The sequence below is a fragment of the Euwallacea fornicatus genome, chromosome 37 (assembly GCF_040115645.1).
Source record: "Euwallacea fornicatus isolate EFF26 chromosome 37, ASM4011564v1, whole genome shotgun sequence".
NCBI lineage: Eukaryota > Metazoa > Arthropoda > Insecta > Coleoptera > Curculionidae > Euwallacea > Euwallacea fornicatus.
In genome coordinates this window covers 1,725,153-1,744,234 of record NC_089577.1, presented here as the reverse complement: position 1 = coordinate 1,744,234, position 19,082 = coordinate 1,725,153, and the positions used below count along the sequence as shown (strand labels likewise).

Here is a 19,082-nt window from a genome sequence, read left to right as displayed (position 1 = left end):
GTGCCGCAAATGTCGACAGCGTGGCAACGTCCCATTTCGAGAAACAATTGCTATGGCATTCTTATGCGAGTCAGGTGGACTGCATGTATAAACATAAAACATTCTTTCAGGTACCTCACCCATCAGGATGATGGGCTCTAAAGATGGGTGAGTCGTAGAAATAGATGCGTTTGTTATTGGACAGGGGAGCAGACCAAATTTATTCGTTATCGCTTTTCGATGTTACAAGTTACAACAGTCATTATGTGTTTTTTCTTGTTGCACGGAAATGATAATAAACAATCTGGTGATAGTGTGTTGTGTTGCAGCATTAATGGTTGTATGCAAAGCGGAATGTTCATGTTGCAACATCACGCTTTGAAGTTGTTTTAACCGAGTAACAGCTTTTTTTAAAAATAGTTTTTTAATTGAAGATTAATTTCCATTTTTCAGCAAATCGTTTTAATAATAAAAGAACAACGCACTGTTGCATTTCAAAAGCAAAATTCAAAAAACTTCGCCACCTAGAGAATGCGTTTCACAAAGCACGAAAAAAGCTCAAAAACCTCCGAGACATTGGTCAGGAATCCCACTAAGAATGCATCAAAAATCTGAGTTTTCCCTCATCGTGATGATATGAACTTGGCACGAGTACATGACCACTGTGATGTTTCATTAAATTACAGATAGCAGCTAGCATTCTTCTCGTCATTTTGGCACTAGTCTTGATTGAGATCTGGTGTCACTTTTGCCACGTTGCCACCTTGCATTTAGTAACAGATGATTTTTACTCATCTTTTTATCTTTTGGTATACTTTTAAATAAAAAAGAGCCTCCGATTGTCATTCATATTAAAATTCGAAAATCGTCTAAGCCCGAATATCTCTACAAACACCTTTCAAAAGCTGTAAAATCGACCTCAGAACTTCGACGAAACTCCCGCAAGTTCGAGTCGTGTCTAGATCATACTTTTAGGTGCCAAATATGTGACTATTGCAACGTTGCATTTGCAATGACAGCTAATACTTTTGCCATATTTTACAGTTTATTAGATAATTCTCCATATTATCGGTTCGCTGCTAAGTAACACTTTTATTAATCTACGGTTTCATTCACTTGCATATTTGACGATTCCTGGAAATCTCATATGTATGTTCATGCGCCAGATAGTTGGTAAGCAAATCTCACGTTTTTATCATTTTGATCAGGGTTTGGATAAATAAACCTTTTTTTGTCGTTGATTTATTAGTGAGTCTGTCGAAAGCTTGGGATAATGTGTCTTTTAAATCCTAATTAGGGAGGTAAGTTCTTGTCAATCATTATCATCCAGATTTATCTCGATAAGACATTTTGCGGCTGGATTTCCAATCACTTGGGCCTCCAGTCACACTCCCAAGAGAGAATGGAACTAAAACAGAACTAAGGAAAGCTCACATCACGTTTTGCGGTTGTTTTCATATGACCCATAAATTTGAAAATTTAATGGTTTCTGGAAACTTTCATGCATACTACTATTAATTAGTCATGAGAATCCCCCACATACGTATTACTACCGTAATCGGTATTGCTCGGTGATGGACCTTTCCTCTGCAGATAAGAATCATCACAGTTTCCCGTATTGTCAGTTTCGGTTCAGATTTTGAGGCTTCTGTGTGTAGTTGCTAATGATTTCGTATTTCTGGATTTTTTTAATGCCAATATTTCAGGTAAGTTTTAAGACATTGAATCTGAACCTGGCTTGCAACAATATAGCGTTGTAACAACACTTAAATCGTTACTCACCGGTGGGAAAAGTTTCAATTTGCGCTTTCTTACGGGAACGTGCATGTTGTAATGTCAGGTTTTGTAGCTATTTAACAAGTTGACTATTGAATATTACAATTGATCCCGAGGAAAGATATTCTACCATGAGAACTGTCAACTACGCTGACTTTAATATTTTCCTCTGTAGAATTATTCCAAGCTAATGTGATGGTTTCCCACATATCAATTAGACTCTATTGGTCATTTGCAAATTTACTGCGCTTAAAACAAAGAAATTCGGGTAATTTACTGGTTTTTGAATCATTTCACGTGTGGTTCTGCGCATGCCGTCAGTAAATTTCCCAAGTAGGAATGACGCTCCCCAAATTTTATCTTTTTAAGTCAATTTCGCGACGTTCAGGAGATCTTCATTTTTATGTGAAAAGGTCACAATTTTGCCTCCCAGAAAGCGCGCAAAAACTCTTCCACTCTCAATGCCAATTTTCCGGGTAAGATCTCATCAGCCTCAAGATTCTTATTCTTTAACTCATGAAGAAATGGGTAATTTTCCTCACTTGTCAGATAAACGATTTTAGTGCCGCCTCGATGGGCTTAATTTTAACTAGAATTTAAAGTGTAGCAAACATTCACAAGACCCGTCATCTGTGACGTAACAACATTCACTTCCCACCCCCATGCCCACACAAGCGTTTTTAAAGGCGTTTAAAGGCCAATGTCACCGTAGAGCCCTTATTACACAATGCTAATGAGGTGCTATTATTAGGCCATACTTCCACAGCCTTGAGCATACCATGAACACTTTAACTGCGTTTAATTTAAAGTAATTTAAGTGGCTCCAATTATGCAACTTACTTGTTCTCCTATGTCAGGGGGATATCCACAACAATTGATGTGCACTTAATCCAGGAAGTATTAAGCACTAATGGGCCCCGGTGCAGGCACGCACTGGCTGAAAACTAAGGTTATTTTCGAACGCGGGCGATAAATTACAAAGTCTAAACTAATAACACACAGAACTACTTGGAGCCGATTAAAACTGTTTTAAAATTATTTTTGCCGCGGAAGGGAGGGGCGCATGCACCGAGATATGTTCAAGGGAACGAGTTCGGATCGACTAATAGCGGATGGTCTGGATTATTTTCGCCTGGATGGACGGGGATCATCGCCGGGAATTGTTTCATTAGAAAACACATATGAGGAGCACCACGACACACCCACATAAATTGATTCTAATTAGCTAAATGCATCCATTAAAATGTTACAGTTGCCAACTGAAGAGTATGCCCAATCCTAGGTAGATTTGCACCTAGCAATTTTAGTGTCAAAATGGTGGTTGTAAAAACGAAGTTCCGGGCTTTGAGGTCAGTTTAATATAAAATTTACTTTGAAAGATCTGCTAAAATAATTAAAATATTTTATTTTTAAGGTTTCAGATTCCGAAATTAGCTTTGCAGAAATCTTAGAGAACTCAAATTAGTCGATTTAAGTTAAATAAAGCACAGCAACATGTTAATTAAAACTTGACCCCTGTGCATATGGTCTTTCAAGTTTAGAAGTAACTCCTTTACTTAATGCCACAATATAAACTTTATTTGCTGATATCCAAAACAATTAGGAATTGTTTGTTGGAGTCAATAAAAGGCCTCAATAATTCCATGCGTTACACCATTATTGTTATTTGTGGATTCATGTTTGCATACCAGATATCCCATAATTAAATGACACGAATGAATGACAGATTCCTTATGTACTTATTTACCCATACCTAAACAATGGCAAGAAGACTTATACAAAATGAACTTTTTTATGAGAGAGATGAAAGAAAATGAACGTTAATGTCTGAGAGCCTGCAAAAATATCCAAGTTAACTTATCCGTCACATTAAGCAAGATAGGATGGTAGAGCATTCCCTTAACACACACCAATGTCCACACCAGAAAAAAAATACAAATGATCTGGCACTGAATAACCTAATTGGGAAAATGTTACAAGCTTTGAAAATATGAGGGCTTTAAACTGGTTGTAAAGACAATTATGAAGGGTATTCTTAAACACTCTTCTTGATTTTCTCTAAAGGACATTAGGTTCTAGAAAGATGACTAACCCTCATGTGGATGCCTCACCACAGCAGCTCATAGAGCAACGAAACTGCACTTAACTATGACAGGAGATATACTAGACACAATTGGGCTGACAGAGAATGCTGAATGCAAACTGTACATAAAAATTTACTCCATAAAACTTTAAAAAATTTTAGTCTGTCATTCTTGACTTATGGATTCTCACCTTGTTGCTTGTTCTTTTTTACTGAGTTTCACAACATTTATGACTAATTGCAGATGCCAATTGAAACCCCTCAGCTACAAACTTGATTAAAAAATGCATGAGACTACTTACCACTTCTGCTTCTCCCGAGCCTCTTTGGTTTTAATGATCTCTCAAGGCTTACACAAAACTGTTAATACACTAGAACTCACACACTGGTTAGACACAAACGATAAATCGTAAAATTACGATCTAAGTAAAAAAATCAACTGGATCCCTTGTAAGACATCGAGGCGAGAGCCTGGCCTGAAGGGCTTAGACCCTCATGCACGTATTGGAAGCGAAACTTGAATTGTACTTACCCTGTTCTAGATGTTAAACAATAGTTATGTAAAAACACTAAACATTAGGTGCAAAACTGCGATAAATCGCGTAATAAACACTATTTTGAATTAGTTTCGAAATTCTGGGAATAAGGAGCTCTAACCTAAATATAAAAAATTTGACAATTAAAATGATTTTCAAATATGCAATCAATCATTATCACTGTCTCTTCCTCGAGGCCGATATGTTAGACAAAGACATAGAATTATATTTACGTTCAAATCAGTACTCGTCATTAGCATGTGAATTGACACGGGCTGAAAACAAGCCATTCGAAAGCCATCATGGCGACTTGAGTAGTCTGTAGTATTAAATCCAAATTTATTATCAGTAAAATTTCGTATATCTCAAAATTTAATATATACAACTAAAATATATAACTCAAATATCTGAGAGCTGTATTTTCTCTTTTGAAATTAAGTTTATCTTCCTTCAGCAGGCAGCTATTGATATTAAATTAAGGGTTTCTCAGGCGGTAGCACTACATTTCTGACGAAATTTAGGCGACATTGCCAGATGGCATTCTTTTCCCGTAAATTCATTCCTCTGCCATGAAATTTCTCCGGATTATCACTATTTTTTCTGTTTATTTTTGGTTTCGTCGAAATCGACCTTCCTTAAAGGAACCAACGTGGTAACGTAGAGGTTCCAGTTGGTATTGCCCCAAAACGCAACTTGTATATTTCGGTAAAAAAGCGTATAGGAAAAAGAGCTTTGACGCATGGCAGTAGCGCTATTGGTCTTATACTCTTCTGGCTGCAAACTTACGATTTCGTTTCTCGGTCTGATCGCGTCCGCAACCCGTACCTTCTTCATCGCGGTCACGACAGATCTCTTCAAGCATATACGCGAAAAAAAGTGTAGATTTTGTGTAACAGAAGAGATATAACAAATTAAGAATTTTCAGGAGAAACATGTTATATAATCTACGAATTGTAATTTATTTACTTGCCTTCAGTAGGGTATTTTCCCAGAACCATTGGGGTAAGTATTGCAGGAAATTTGAGCGCCATTCGATTTAAAATCAGCGTCACGTAGGCCCTGATGCGATTTTCCGCAATTTCTTAATTTCATTTGATGGGCATTTGGTTGATCTCGTGGTTTTGGGCCTGGAAGAAAAACTAACCTTATTTATGATTGTGTATTTGTTATTTAAGAACGCAGGTAATTTTTAAATTAAACAAGTCGTTTTTGTAAAACATTTTTTTTTCTAATCGTTTTTTACCCTTATTTTCGCATTTAATTTTTCTGATAAATTTCACTGTTAACCAAATTTTTCTCTCCGGCAATTAACAACATTTAAAAATGAAAATCTCCCAAGCGAACTGGCTCTCGTCAAGCGACCTTTATAACTGAAATAACTGTCAGGAACAAGGGGTGATCATCGAAGGAACCTTAAGTAGGCCTTGAAACATCAGTCTGGTCTCGGATAAATCTTCAGCTGTTATTCAACTGTTATTCCGCTTGCAGTTCGTCGCCTACTGAAAGTTTTTTAAACGATCGTCCATTGTCATAATTAACACTGAACTATATTCATTAATAACAATAATAACTAAGAATATAATAAAAATAAATCTCTTCGCTCGCTGGCCTTGTAATACATGCTTAAAGAGCAAAACATGGTGATAAATGCATTTTTTCCAGTGTCGATTATAGTCCCCAGTTACAGTTTCTTGTTATAGTTCAAATCGGCTAAAATAAAAAAAAAAGGTTTAGGTGAATTGGATGGTTAATGAAATTTAAATTAATTCTTAAGTGTGGAGTCTAATTTCTCGACCTTCTCGACCTTTTTAATTGAACAGTCTTCCTGCGTAACAGCCCACCAACAAGTAGTTTGCCAACAGAGCTCCAATGCCATCCTGCTATTATACTCAATATGCAAATGAAGTTGCAATTAATAACCAGATCAAATATAACGCTTTGCTAATTATACATATAATTTTGAGTAGAAAAGCGAATGGGAACATTCAAGCTTGCACACGATTCCTTACTGTTATCATCAAAATATTAGGTGTTACAGATTAAGGATGTTTTTATTTATATCAAAACGTCACCCTTAAAAATGCATAGTGTTTTGATTGATCAAAGCTTGTAGACTTTGAAGAGGAATCAGTAGTAAAAATTTGAAGTACTAAATGACTACTTGATTCCTTACCTTTGCAGCTGAGACATAATGTATTTAGACATACCCAAGTAGATATCGAAAAATACATAAAATGCGTGCGCGCAGTGTTATTGTTAGACCACCCTATAGGTGTACAGACTCAAGTAACTGCCCCTGCGTCGCCACCTGGCAAATCTAATGCGTCACGTGGTACACTGGACCGTTGCACCGGCAGCTTTGCCCGAAAGATAATTTCCAAAATTAAGAAAATTTCCGTTCAATCTGGGAAATTAGTTGTCGTAAAGTCAGTTGTGCCGTTGAGAGCTTTTGTGGAAATCCGATGGTCGGATTTGTGTTTTTCCGAGTTACTCAAATCTTTCACCAGTTAAGCAGTTTCCTCATCCTCCATGCGTAGTGTACATTTAGCGTTGTCGACCACACCGATCTACTATGATGTTCTTTTTTGCATTTTTCTGGATATTCCAAGGGCCAGCGAAGACGGCCGCCGCTTCTTTCGCAAGACAATCGGCGGTTCTATTGCCCCCCCAAGCTTCTGTAACTAAGAATTCATATCAGGGTCAGGGTCATTCAATTGCTTTCCCCGATCGGTTGAGTGTGTTGCGGACTTTATACTTCCTACACACCTCTTGTTTTATGAAAAAATACGTATATCATGTGATTTGAGCTTTGGTTGTTTATCTGATCAAATCTTCCTATTCATGTTCACCTAGTCTTATGCTATAATCAATCTGACTCAAGGTGACTCCATAATCAATTTGATCTTTCGATTTTTCATGTAAAAGTTTAAATCGTAAACTAACTTAGACTCGATCTCGGTTTGAGGAGTTTCGGTTTTTCTGAACGCCTTCGTAATTTTGCTACCTTTTCTTAAATCTTATTTTTCAAAGAAAACCTGTACATTTAGGTATAGGAAGGTGTAACGATTTTTGATTAGTCATATGTTTATCTCTTATTTCGAGTAATAAAATATGGGGTGTTCTATCTAAATTAAGCAAGTTATTTCCTTTCAAAAAGAATGCAATTTTCATGTTATTTTTTGGACGCACTGTATGGGATGTTTCAATTTTAATAATTCTGGCATAAAATACGTCTCATATCTAAGGTTTGGTATGAATTTCGATTTACTCCAGTTTAAACTTCCTTCAAAACAAAGTTTTTAAAATTGCATGAATTTAAATAAAAAACTTAATTATTTCGAAATCCTTAAGATTTAGGTCAAATAAACCTTAATGAAGCTTACATTTATTTTTCTCAAGAAATCTAAACCAATATTAATACATGGGGCGTCCTATTTAAAAAAACATAACGTTGATATTTTTCACTTATTTAGAACGCCCTGTATAAAACGAAAATAATTTTAGAAGGTACCCATAATCGAGTTCTATATAACGCAAAAAAAGAAATTCAAAATATTAAATTGTTTAGCAATGTGTTATCTTCCGAGACCGCACTAAATGACCACCCTGTATATGCCGGGAAGAAAAACATCACAATTTTATGGATTTTTAATTCTAATAGTTCACATATAAAAACTACATTTACGAATGTGGCAGCACTACTTGTGTCTTCGGACGTCTCAGTACAATCATTTAGGCCACATTTATCACTAGCGGTACCCATGTTCCTGGTGTACATATGCGCCTTCCATTGTACTGGTTTATTTGGTGACATAATTTCCATAATGTCTTACATGTTTTGCCACATTTGAAAATGCGCCTTCGATCTGCGACCGGATTTACGATTCTCAAAATCATCAAAACAAATTTGGGACATCATGTACTGGAAATGGCATACTTCAGTACACGTTTTTGCATTCAAAATCTCTATCTCACACTTCAAAAGCACACTTTGATAAAATTGACTTTTACTTGTGCTTTGAAGGTCGATGCTTGCACGTGTGCCAATTTTAATTCGATTTTATTGTAAGTTTTATACAAAAGAAAAACTTTGCGTGTGCTCCTACGAAACATAACTTTTATTGTATTACCCTGTTTTAATAAAAAAAAACAAAAAAAAAACAAAAAAACAAAAAAACAAACGTATCTCCCGTGATGCACGTTATTTAGCCAAACAATGGACACGATTTTTAAAGAATCAAATTAAAAATTTTCCTAGGGGCAAGCATCAATCTCTTCTCAATACAACTGAATGTGTCTTTATGAGATTTTTCATAATATGCTGTTGTGAAATTTACAATAAGCATTAAAATTGCCTGTTGGCGTATTTACGTGAACTAGTAGGAGGAAACTGATATAAGTGGACGACGTCACTTTTGGCACGTGATGCACGCAACTTTTTGTCATTGAGGAGGCATTTTTTTTAATTTTTGGGTCATCACCCGAGGCGAAATTCTCTCATTTTTGCAGCACACCATTCCACGGGGAATAATGCTAAAACGGCTTATCGAAAGAGACCCTGCGCGCGCATTGCAAACAAGCACGTGTTAATTTGACGTCGTTTGCCGGAAGCATTATTTTATTCTCTAAGTTTCAACTATCCAACGTGGAGAGTACAACTTTCACTGGGAAAAACAGCAAAACAGTTCAATCAACACTGTAAAGACATGTAGAATATTAGCGAATACAGTTTATTTTTACTGCATCCTCCGGGAGTGTTCTATTTTCCAGATTTAAAAATCTAGGCCCTGATGTGTTGACTAAGTACATAGCTCCTTGTGTGTTACATCACCCATTATGAGAGTGTTTAATTTGAGCGATTATCGCGGCAGTGTCCCATTACCGATAGATCCCACCAAGTCACTGCCATTGTTCTTTAATTGACCATCTGTCAACAAGCAAAAATCTGCCTACTAAGCCCAAATCTGTAAGTGTACGTGACTTCGGCCATGTCACTGACTTCGGCAATAACGGACTGATATTATGATTAATTACCATGTGAAATCAACCTTCGCACTTTTTTCCCCAATCGATTAACCACTACTAGCAAGTAGAAAAAGGTAGACTTTCTTAAGGTAGTACCGGCAATAAAGCCAAGGTAACGGCATGGTGCTTTCTCTCGTTGATCTCTTATCTACGTGTGGTGAACTAGGAGCCTTCGGTAAAATTTCAAATTGGATGTAATATGCGAACCTCATCGTATCAATTATTATTGTTCTAGTTGTGCAAAAACGGACGAAATGCATTATTTATTGTTTCCGTCAAAATTTGTAATAATGATAATGTTAAATAGTCGCAAAATTCGCTATTTTAACTATATTTTCTTTAATTCGCTGCTGGTGGTCACACTCCCGACCATTATCCCTGGATGTGTGACGCAATTTAATTAGCTTAAGAGGTTTACTTATAGGGGGCGCCGTGAAGGCTAAACACCTTTTTTAACTTATCGAAAGGTATCCAAAGGGGCACCGGTTGATATGTGCGGTGGCGCAAGATATCTCTCCTTGACATTCAGAAAAATCTCCAAAGTTAAACGTTTGATTAAAAATAGCAAATACTACAGATTGTCGTCGCTCCACCACCTTTAAACTCGAGTGTATTTGTGAATACTGATGACTTTTAAATAAGTAATTATCTTAGGCGATAATAGTGCTAAGGCACGGTCAAACGCATGTGTTTTTGAGTGGCTTGTAGATACAATGGGAAGACCCTTATATATATATATGTTACAAAACATTCTTATCAACTCCTCCCATCTTTGTTTTTATGCATACATAAAAGATCGCACTTAACTAGAAAACAGGCTCCATCAATAAAAACTGTTGCTCTTGTTTGGCTTCTACTATCAAAAGCAAAACACCGGCGTAAATCCCAAGAATGCATTTTACATAAGGGGTTATCGCTATTTAGTACGATAACACAATTCCGAAATTTTAATTGCCCTAAATATTGCAGAAATTGCAGTCGCCGTCAAGGGCCAAATCGAGCTTCTGTTGCACAATGGATCCTTGCTCAGCGCAAGCGTAAACAAATTCACCGATTTAAAGGCTTTGACGTTTGACAATCTAAGGGAAGAGTTCGTAGTCAGCGATAGAGAAATGCAAAACGACAGCATCATCCGGGTTCGTGTTGCCAAGGAGACCGAGGTGACAGAAACTAAAACCACCCCCATCATTGGCGGCCTCGAGGATGATATACAGGGTCTGGCTCTGGATCCTTTCGATGACGTACTGTATTGGACGAATTTCAACGACCGGACCATTAAGTATTTGAAGTTAAATCGTTCAGAGGAAGAGCAACCGAAGAAGCTTTTCGAGTTTAATTCTGATATGCATCCGAGAGGGATCGCCATCAATATTTGTAGCAGGTAAGAAGAGAAGTGCAATGGCAATATCGAGGACGCTGTATATTCCTCAAAAGCTTGCTTCATTAATTAACTCTGGTTAATTTGAATTATTTCAAAATTGAAGTAATAACAATCGGGTTAGAACCGGAATGTTGAAAATCTGACAATCGGTGGGTTCAAGATGACCTGATACTCAGATTTCTGTAAAATCATCTGATCGATGCATTTCAAACGACGCATGCCTTTTTGACCCCATTTCCCGTTTTCTAACATCGCATAATTGTAAGTCCTTCCTTTCCCTATGGATCTTAACTGAACCTTGTCGCCTCTTTCTAGATACATCTACTGGACCAATCGCAACATCTTTCATCCAACAATAGAGAGAGCGTTACTCAACGGATTAAACCGCACGACTATAATCGAATCCGATCTTAAACAGCCCACAGGCATTGTGGTAGACTATAGATTCGGTCGTCTCTACTGGGCAGATTTGAGGGAGGGAATCTATTTCCGCATCGAAAGCTCCAACTTGGATGGCAAAGAACGCGAAATTGTCTGCGAAGACACTCACATCAAACCGTTTGGAATAGCCGTGGACGAGTCGTTCATTTACTGGACTGACGACAGCAACCACGCTATTTGGAGGTTTGTTTGTGGCCCTTTTGGAATCTGCATGGGGTACTAAAATCACTTTTTTTTTTTAGATTATCGAAGACCCGCAAAGACTTCCCTGCGAAGATCAAGGAGTTCACGGATACTCCTTGGGGGATTATTGGCAAACCGGTGCAAATTCGGGACTATTCCGACTGCGAACATTTGAAGAATTCGATGAAACATTACCTGGGAAATGTTAAGGAGATGGAGACAGTGACACCTGAGCGCGACGCTACTTCTGTTGAGTGTTTGAATGGAGGATCTTTGGCGGGTACATTCATTTTTTTATTATTAGCAAAGTTTCTTTCCTGTGAAATAAATAAATTCTTGTGATTAATGCCACGGAGAATTCGGGCAGCTAAAAAATGTATATCGGATGCGACAATTAACTGGTTTTTTCTAATAACTCACGCACCTTTAAGCGGACGCTTTATCGCACTTAGTGTACGCTTTTTGTATGCCCAAATTTCTCAAATGATAACTGTCCCAGTGCCGAGATAATTTCAAATTTTTTACAGGGAGCATTTGCATCTGCAAACCGGGCTATGCGGGGCAGTACTGCCAAGTCGAAGATTGCCGTAACTACTGCGTGCACGGCACTTGTCATTTAACCCGTAAGGGCTTCGCACAGTGCCGTTGCCCTTCGGGATTTAGCGGCGAGCGCTGCGAGGTCGACGCCTGCCTAAGCTACTGCCTCAACGGGGGCAGCTGTGTCTTAATTTCAGGACAGCCCCGCTGTGCTTGCAACCCTAATTATACCGGAGACAGATGTGATATCGGCTTAGGATTCAAATATCAATGTCACTTGTTCTGTCAAGATAGCTCTCACGTCAATGATGAGGACTATTTGATCTCAAAAGACGAGCAATGCCGATGTCTCGAAGATGCTTCTTTCGCAATTACCGAAAACAATTTTACTACTCCGTCATTGTACTCTGAGGCTTCTCCATTTTATGGCAGGAACTTCCTGGAGAAAGTTTCCTTGGACAGCAGTTACATGGCGTTAGTGATCATAGTGGCAGTGCTGGTGACGATTAATGTGATCTTTGTTGCGTATCACTTCACATCTAAGCGCAAACGCCCAAGGGTCACCAAGAGGATGGTAGTGACGCGAAGTGTCACCCCCAGAAACGTCACTCCATTGACGTACAGGCCGCAGCCCACCACTGAGCAGTGCGAGGTCACCATTGAGAACTGCTGTAATATGAACGTGTGCGAGACGGTATGTTTGGCAATTTTATATATTGAAATTTCTTTACGTTTTTTCCTAACGAATCTTCATCTATTTTGATATTGTTGAAAAGTGATTTAGTCTGAGTATTGTTGCAGCCGTGCTTCGAGCCCCCCTCGTTCGTCGCCAAAAATAAAGAGGACAAGAAAATTCTCCTTTCAGATATGGAGAGCGGCGAGGAGTCGTACTGATGACGACCAATCCCTGTTTTAGTAGCGGGCTGTGAAACAAGTATTACATCTTCAGCGGGTGTGCCCCGGCGACAACACCCTCACGGGTATCGTAATTTATTTCGCCTCTTTTTTCCAATAGTATTGAAAGGCTCTAGTGACGTAGAAAAAGTAGTAGTTTCGGCGCACAGGACAGCCTCAAAAGGTCGTTTGAAGCCCTCATTTTTACAACGCATTGAATTGGGTTTTAATATTGAAAATTTCATGAAAACTGTAATTGAGTTTCAAGATCGAGTCTCCATGGCAACATGGACACAATCCTCCTAAAATTCATGTCTGGAAGTGATGTCAGAGTGACGTAGTAGAGCGAGTCTACGACTTGGTGGATGGCCACAAGAATAGTCATTCTGACGTTACTTTAACATACTAAAAATCAAGAATTCCCTGGATATCGATGAAAGATATTATTTATCGATATATATATATATATAGTAAAAACATCCGGGAAATTCTAATTATAAATTCAACTGAAAAACATTTATCTTTGGAGTTCGATGTGCCACCTCTCCCGGAAATGCCCGAGAAATGGTCAAACAATCGCAAAATCCACGAAATGCCCGCTTTTGAAACGGGACGATCATATTGAAACTTTTTAATTAAATATCGCTCTCACTTTAACCCAGTGTCAGGTCCATGTGGGAATCACCGACAACATTTTCAGCGTAACGTATCGTGGTGCCACAATTTTCTAAAAAATGCTGCAATTTGCAACATAAAGAACAATCTAGATAAGCGCTGACCAAATATATATCATGGGAAGTTCAGTCGATCTCAGCGATTTGTTCAGCTCAGGTTAAGACGCAATCTCGATAGAAGCCGCCCAGGCCTATATTCGTAATTCCTACATTTAGAAGTAAATAAAATGTCCTAGCAAGTACGCGAGGTAAGGGCCAAGTGCAATCGAGTTATCAAGGACGCATTAAGGTACTGACACAATTTCCTATTTTTTGTGATGAATAAGCTATCTCTCTTGACATTCACAGCTATTTTTTTTTTGTGAAATTTCACCTTCACTACTTATCGAGATAGGTCGAAAATAATCACTAGTGATATTACTGGCTGCTACAATTCAGTGCATGGCAGCTATGTTTAAATTGATAAAGATTCGGTTGTTAAATTCCCCGTGACTGCCAGAAAGATAATTTCTTAAGAAATGGAAAAACATGTTTTGCACAGGTCGCGTCGTTTCTATGGAAATTATCTTGTTGACAAAGTAACCAGGGGAAACCCGGGTCTAAATCAAATGCCACTGAAAGCATCTAGTAATTTGAGATGGTATTAAATTTATTTAATTTCGCTCTTCTATCCCTAATACCGTGGTGTAATTCGACCAAAGAGTGCCTTAATTATTTATCCTCGCGTCAGGGAAATAAGTTACGATACAGGGTGCCCCAAAGAACTAGCATAACAAAGAAGAGTATTTTGATTTGTCGGATATGACGCTATTGCAATTTTTAGATTGAAATTGGTAAACTGAAACATTCCTGCGTGATGGATCGTTACTATAGAAATAGTTAATGGTGTATTTGCTTTGTTGAAGAACTTCCAGAAAATCGAAGATGTTTTCCCCATATCTGGGGAGCATGCAGCGCATCCTCCTACCCAAATATTTACCGATATCAGCCATAGGGAAATGCACTTAATTTGCCATGACAACCTTAAGCTTGAAGTGCGTTTTTATAGTTCCTGTTAACTTTTAGATAACCGAAAAAAGACCAAATGCAAATTGTTAAATGTTTTAACAATCATTTTGTTTTAAAACAGTGTGTATTTTAAATTGACCAGTTTTATGGTTACACGCGTTGGTTAAGCTGAGCTCTATTTTTTGCCATTTGCAATAATTCCGGTGATTAGAAGTAGGTACTTAAAGTTATCCTCTGTGCCTTTATTTACAGATTTTTTTAAAAAGGTTTTCAGTTGGATTTTTACATCATTCTAGAAGCTTATTTCTTGTGTTTTGAGGGTGTTCTTATTTTGAAATGACTAGTATAGAAAGGCTATTGGAGTGATATTTGGGCTCTATTAGGTATTTATTTCAAAACTTTAGTTTTAGGCCCTAATTTATTTGAGTTACTTTTGTGGGTTTTCTTTAGCGATAGTTCCCCTCTAGTTAGATAAACTAGTTATGTAAACATTTGTGGCGCTATTATGTTAAGGTCGCTTCTCGAATTTCCACTATCGAACACAACCAAAAGGTGCTTTCTACGGGGCGATTCATTAACAGTGGGACGGCGGAAAGTTGGAGATGCTACACGTCAAATGGTGATGATTGGAGAAAATATGCTTTATCCGTAAGTGGATAGTTTCGTATATACAGGGTATTAAAAATTAAACTTTTATTTAATTTTTGCCCCATTATTCTGGAAATATCGATGTTGGACAATTGACAATTTGTAAAGCTGTGTTTTTTAGGTGAAGAATAAGATAGGTTTTGTAATTTTCGCATTACCAATAGGCGGCGCCACCTATCGTCAATTTTACAGAATTTACAGTTAATAGCTTTTTACCTCGTATGTCTAAGATGAAATTTGATTCAAAATCAGAAGGAGCAATCGTTTTTCCATTAATTATTGATGTATTTCGACACATTCGTCCGTTTTCAAGGAAAATCCATTTAACGAAAAATATGTTTAAATTTGATAATAGGGGAAATTAAAAACGGAACACACCAAGAGCATTTTCATTTTCTAGAAAACATTAAAAACACACCTTTAGAAGTTTGCAACTGCATAATCTAGATATTTTCAGAATAACGGCAAAAAGCTTATTTAAAATTTTAACATTCAACGCCCTGTGCATATCTGCAACTACCGACTTTCAAATAAGACACATTCTGTCCAACGATCACCATTTGGTGTGTAGTATCTCTGGCTTCCGGATGTCCCGTTGTTAATGAATCACCTCGTATGGGAGAGGTTCAAGAAGCAACCTTCTGAAATATCCACGTGAGAAATGTGATATTATCAGACTTAATAATAGTTTTATAAATTGGTAAAATAAAGAAAATATTCCTATTAAGATATATGAGTTTTCCCCCTCTTGACCGCCCGTCAAAGCGAATTTCCCTTTCCGAAACGAGGTTAACAACCCACCATTGTGTTGGTTTTCCATCTCCAAGCAACCAGCAAGTTCGATCAAATCGCAATGAATTTCCCGCAGTTGCCTCAATAACACTGCCACAGTAGGAAAACGCAGAAGTGGGCAAAAAGTACGATAAAATTTTAGTGGATCAAAGAAATCAGAGAGGGTACGTACCTTTATTTGTTAATTTTTTTTTGACTTTAGGTTTCATTGGCCTTAAACACAAAACAAAACTTTCCTTAGAACGGAAAACCTTGTTTTGCCCCTATCTCCCAACGTTATGTAACCTACGCGCAACATGCAGGTCAGACACCAATATACGTGCAAATTATCCTTATATATAGAGCAAAGGTTGCGATTTGTAAATATGTTTTCTCGTTATATAAAAGTCTAAACTCGAAGCATTCAAACTTGGTCCTCAGGCCGATATTAGTGATTTACATTTTAGGGCAAACTGCTATTAACCCACAACACTGCTATAGTTATTCAAATTTCGTCTCTTCGGCACGCAACGTATTCGAAGAGATTTTGTCGTGTTTCACAATAAAATGAGGTCACTGTCTGGCAAAATTATATACGGATGATTTATAACATTTTAAATCGATGTGGAGATTAAATCACCGAAAACTATACAGCTTTTGTATAGTAGTGTTTCTTGTACAATGCCTCATCGGAGATGACTACTCCCTCTTCCTACAATTCCATGTCCCTGGTGGAGAGAAAAAAACAGCAGTGGGCCAGAGAGAGAGGTGAGTCTATATTATTCATGGTGATTTCCATGAAAACTCACACACCTGCCGCATTATAATCGATATAAGGAAATGGTTTTATAACAGAAGAGCTACAAAAGCTGGGAATACCCTTCAGCAAAAATTCGCCCCAATATCACATCAACTTCGATAAATCCTCTGAGCGGTAAGTCGGAAGTAACTGAAACCTCAAGTGTTAAAACACCAATAATGGCAGCTACCGCTATTCCTCCAAGCCTTCTCTAGTGGACTATCCCTCTTCCCATAAACAGCGCAGAAGCAGCCTTCCTCCCCTCTACCAGAACCAATTCAACTCCAACCACGCTCACCACGACAGAGGAGGCGAGACTTCCGGCTATGGAAGCGACAGTTTTCCCACACCTGAGTACAACCGCGCTCCTGCTGGCCAGTCCGGGTACGAGTCCTGTTCCAGCCAGAGAGATGACCGGTATCAAAGTCCAAAAATCCTGCTTTTAGCCCTATAAAGTGGTAATTCCAGGGCTAAATGGGGAGATAATAATAAGGGCGTTGTGGTGAGCGACCCTCCTAATTGGGTCAGAAGGGGCCTAGAAGCGGACGGAGCTATTGTTGTGGCCAATTCATCATCCCCCTCAGTTTCTCCGGAGCAACGAGGAGAGGACAATGATAGGCCTTGTACTGGTTCGAGCTTCTCGCAGCCAAGGTACCGGTTGTCCCAAATTTGACTTTCAACGTGAGGATTTAAAAGAGAAATAAAATCGACTATCTTTTGTAGCTACGCAGATCCCTACGTTTGAAATCCAATTTGAGACGCCTAGTATCTCCATTTGACTAGCTCTGAACACATATTTATCATAGAAAATTCCCTTGGCTAAACGGAATACGTCTACTTCTTTAAATCCAAGTTTTGAGGCCGACTGAATTTTCCATAATAAATATATAATTGGTATTTACTTGCCTCAGAGATCACGCCAATTCACCCATGAAATTTCAGATCGTATATTCGAGGTCAGAATGTCCTCATCGACGCTTCAGAACTGGCAGAAAGAGAGCGTAGACGCCAGTTGGCGTTGGCACACCAAGAGGCCATAAGACAGCAGCTAGAGGAGAGGGAGAAGAAGCGGCAAGAGGAGAGAGCCAGGCTTATAATGGAGGAGAGGGAGGAGGAGCTGAGGATCGAGAGGGAACAGGAACATGAACGGCAGCGTAAGCTTGAAGAGGAAAGAGTCTTGCAAGAGAAAAAAGAGCGCGAGCGCAAGAGGAAAGAGGCACTGCAAGAGGCCATGGAAATCGCAGAGCGAGAGGCCAAACTGGAGAAAGTGCGTGCCAAAATGATGAAACAACAAAATCTGGAAAACTGCAATAATATAACCGAAAAATTCGTGGAAAAGGAGAAAGTCTTAAATTCCCCTAAACAACAAATTGAGCTGAATAACGCTAAAGAGTTGTCTCCCAGGTGTGTGAGTATTAGCAAGGAAATTAACAACAACCTAAGCAACTCGACAACCTCAGAAAGAAGTTTAACTCCAATGCACAATCCTGCAGAAAATTTGAGGGGAGAACACAATAACCATCAATTCACCTACTTCTTCCATCAGCCCTCCCTAGAGTCCCTTCAGAACCTCCAATATGCTCTGCTAATTCCCACCACCTCAATTTCCCAATACCCCTTCACAATGCCCCTTTCGCTGCCCCAAGTGGACTCCTCCAGAACCGAAAACCGAGTACTTACTCCCACTAGATACCGCAATAATACCCAAAAATGTGACAGCAGTACTCAAACTGACTCCTCCTTTCTGCAATCACCAGGAACAACCTCAGAATCTACATTGAGAGAGAAAATGTCTAATTTGGAGTTGAGTTACGAGAATAAACGCACTAGGAGGAGTCGCAGCGAGAGCATGGAAGAGAGGCCCAAATGGGGAGTTAACAGACCTCCCACTCGTTATTTGAAGCAAAGCGAGAAGGATTTATTGTATCAAAGAAGGAAATTGAGACAGAAAGGAGGTAGGACCAATAAAAGCTACGATGAGAAGAATTCTAGTGACGATAGTCAAGGAGGGACTCCTGTGAGGTATAAAATGGACAAAAGGCACTCCAGGACCCGATGGAGGGCTGAGGAGAGAAGAATGTTTAGTGGAAATAAAATGTATCAGAGCGAAATAGTTCCTTTGGAGAGCGATAAAGATCAACTCTATATGAAGTGCTGCTGTGGCTGCAGATGCAGTAGACACCGGGAATGTTCCGTGGACATATTAAAAATCGAAGACAGCGACCATAATAGCAGTGTCGTCAAGGGGGATGTTTTAAGCGAACTCTCAACTTTACAAAATGGCTTGCTATTGGAACATGGCAAATGGGAGACAAGCCCTAGAACTCCCTCCTAAAACCCACCAGTT

General features: G+C 38.6%; 3 protein-coding genes and 2 long non-coding RNA genes across 13 annotated transcripts in view; 4 read left to right on the top strand and 1 right to left on the bottom strand.

Moving 5' to 3' along the window:
- LOC136349317 (supervillin-like) overlaps positions 1-4,495 on the bottom strand; it is a 33,835-nt gene extending 29,340 nt beyond the window's left edge. Inside the window, exon 1 of one of the 3 annotated variants that reach the window (XM_066300784.1) lies at positions 4,371-4,495. The gene's annotated coding sequence lies outside the window, so the exon portion shown is untranslated. Of the gene's footprint in view, positions 1-2,595; positions 2,745-4,140; positions 4,278-4,370 lie in introns of those variants that run through there. The other 2 variants (XM_066300785.1, XM_066300783.1) reach the window with 2 other exon arrangements.
- LOC136349328 (uncharacterized) lies at positions 35-824 on the top strand. The gene is made up of 2 exons (XR_010733788.1): positions 35-147; positions 433-824. It is a non-coding gene; the product is annotated as an uncharacterized lncRNA (long non-coding RNA).
- LOC136349327 (uncharacterized) lies at positions 2,968-3,480 on the top strand. The gene is made up of 2 exons (XR_010733787.1): positions 2,968-3,104; positions 3,170-3,480. It is a non-coding gene; the product is annotated as an uncharacterized lncRNA (long non-coding RNA).
- A 666-nt stretch (positions 4,496-5,161) lies between the features above and the next one.
- Positions 5,162-15,892, top strand: cue (Protein cueball). Its single transcript, XM_066300795.1, has 6 exons — positions 5,162-5,376; positions 10,369-10,780; positions 11,096-11,404; positions 11,464-11,684; positions 11,932-12,635; positions 12,743-15,892. Exons 1-6 carry the CDS (start codon positions 5,307-5,309, stop codon positions 12,833-12,835), a joined length of 1,809 nt encoding a protein of 602 aa, XP_066156892.1. The 5' UTR covers positions 5,162-5,306; the 3' UTR covers positions 12,836-15,892.
- Positions 15,893-16,022: 130 nt separating this feature from the next.
- Positions 16,023-19,070, top strand: LOC136349320 (coiled-coil domain-containing protein 66-like). 7 transcript variants are annotated; one of them, XM_066300790.1, is made up of 6 exons: positions 16,023-16,121; positions 16,404-16,704; positions 16,774-16,870; positions 16,922-17,152; positions 17,204-17,386; positions 17,678-19,070. In XM_066300790.1, the coding sequence occupies exons 2-6, from the start codon at positions 16,632-16,634 to the stop codon at positions 19,068-19,070; spliced, it is 1,977 nt and encodes a 658-aa protein (XP_066156887.1). In that variant the 5' UTR covers positions 16,023-16,121; positions 16,404-16,631. The 7 variants fall into 7 exon arrangements, with proteins under 7 accessions (XP_066156887.1, XP_066156886.1, XP_066156885.1 ...); XM_066300789.1 differs by having other exon boundaries at positions 16,031-16,259; XM_066300788.1 differs by having other exon boundaries at positions 16,033-16,259; positions 16,605-16,704; positions 16,792-16,870.
- The last annotated feature ends 12 nt before the right edge of the window (positions 19,071-19,082 follow it).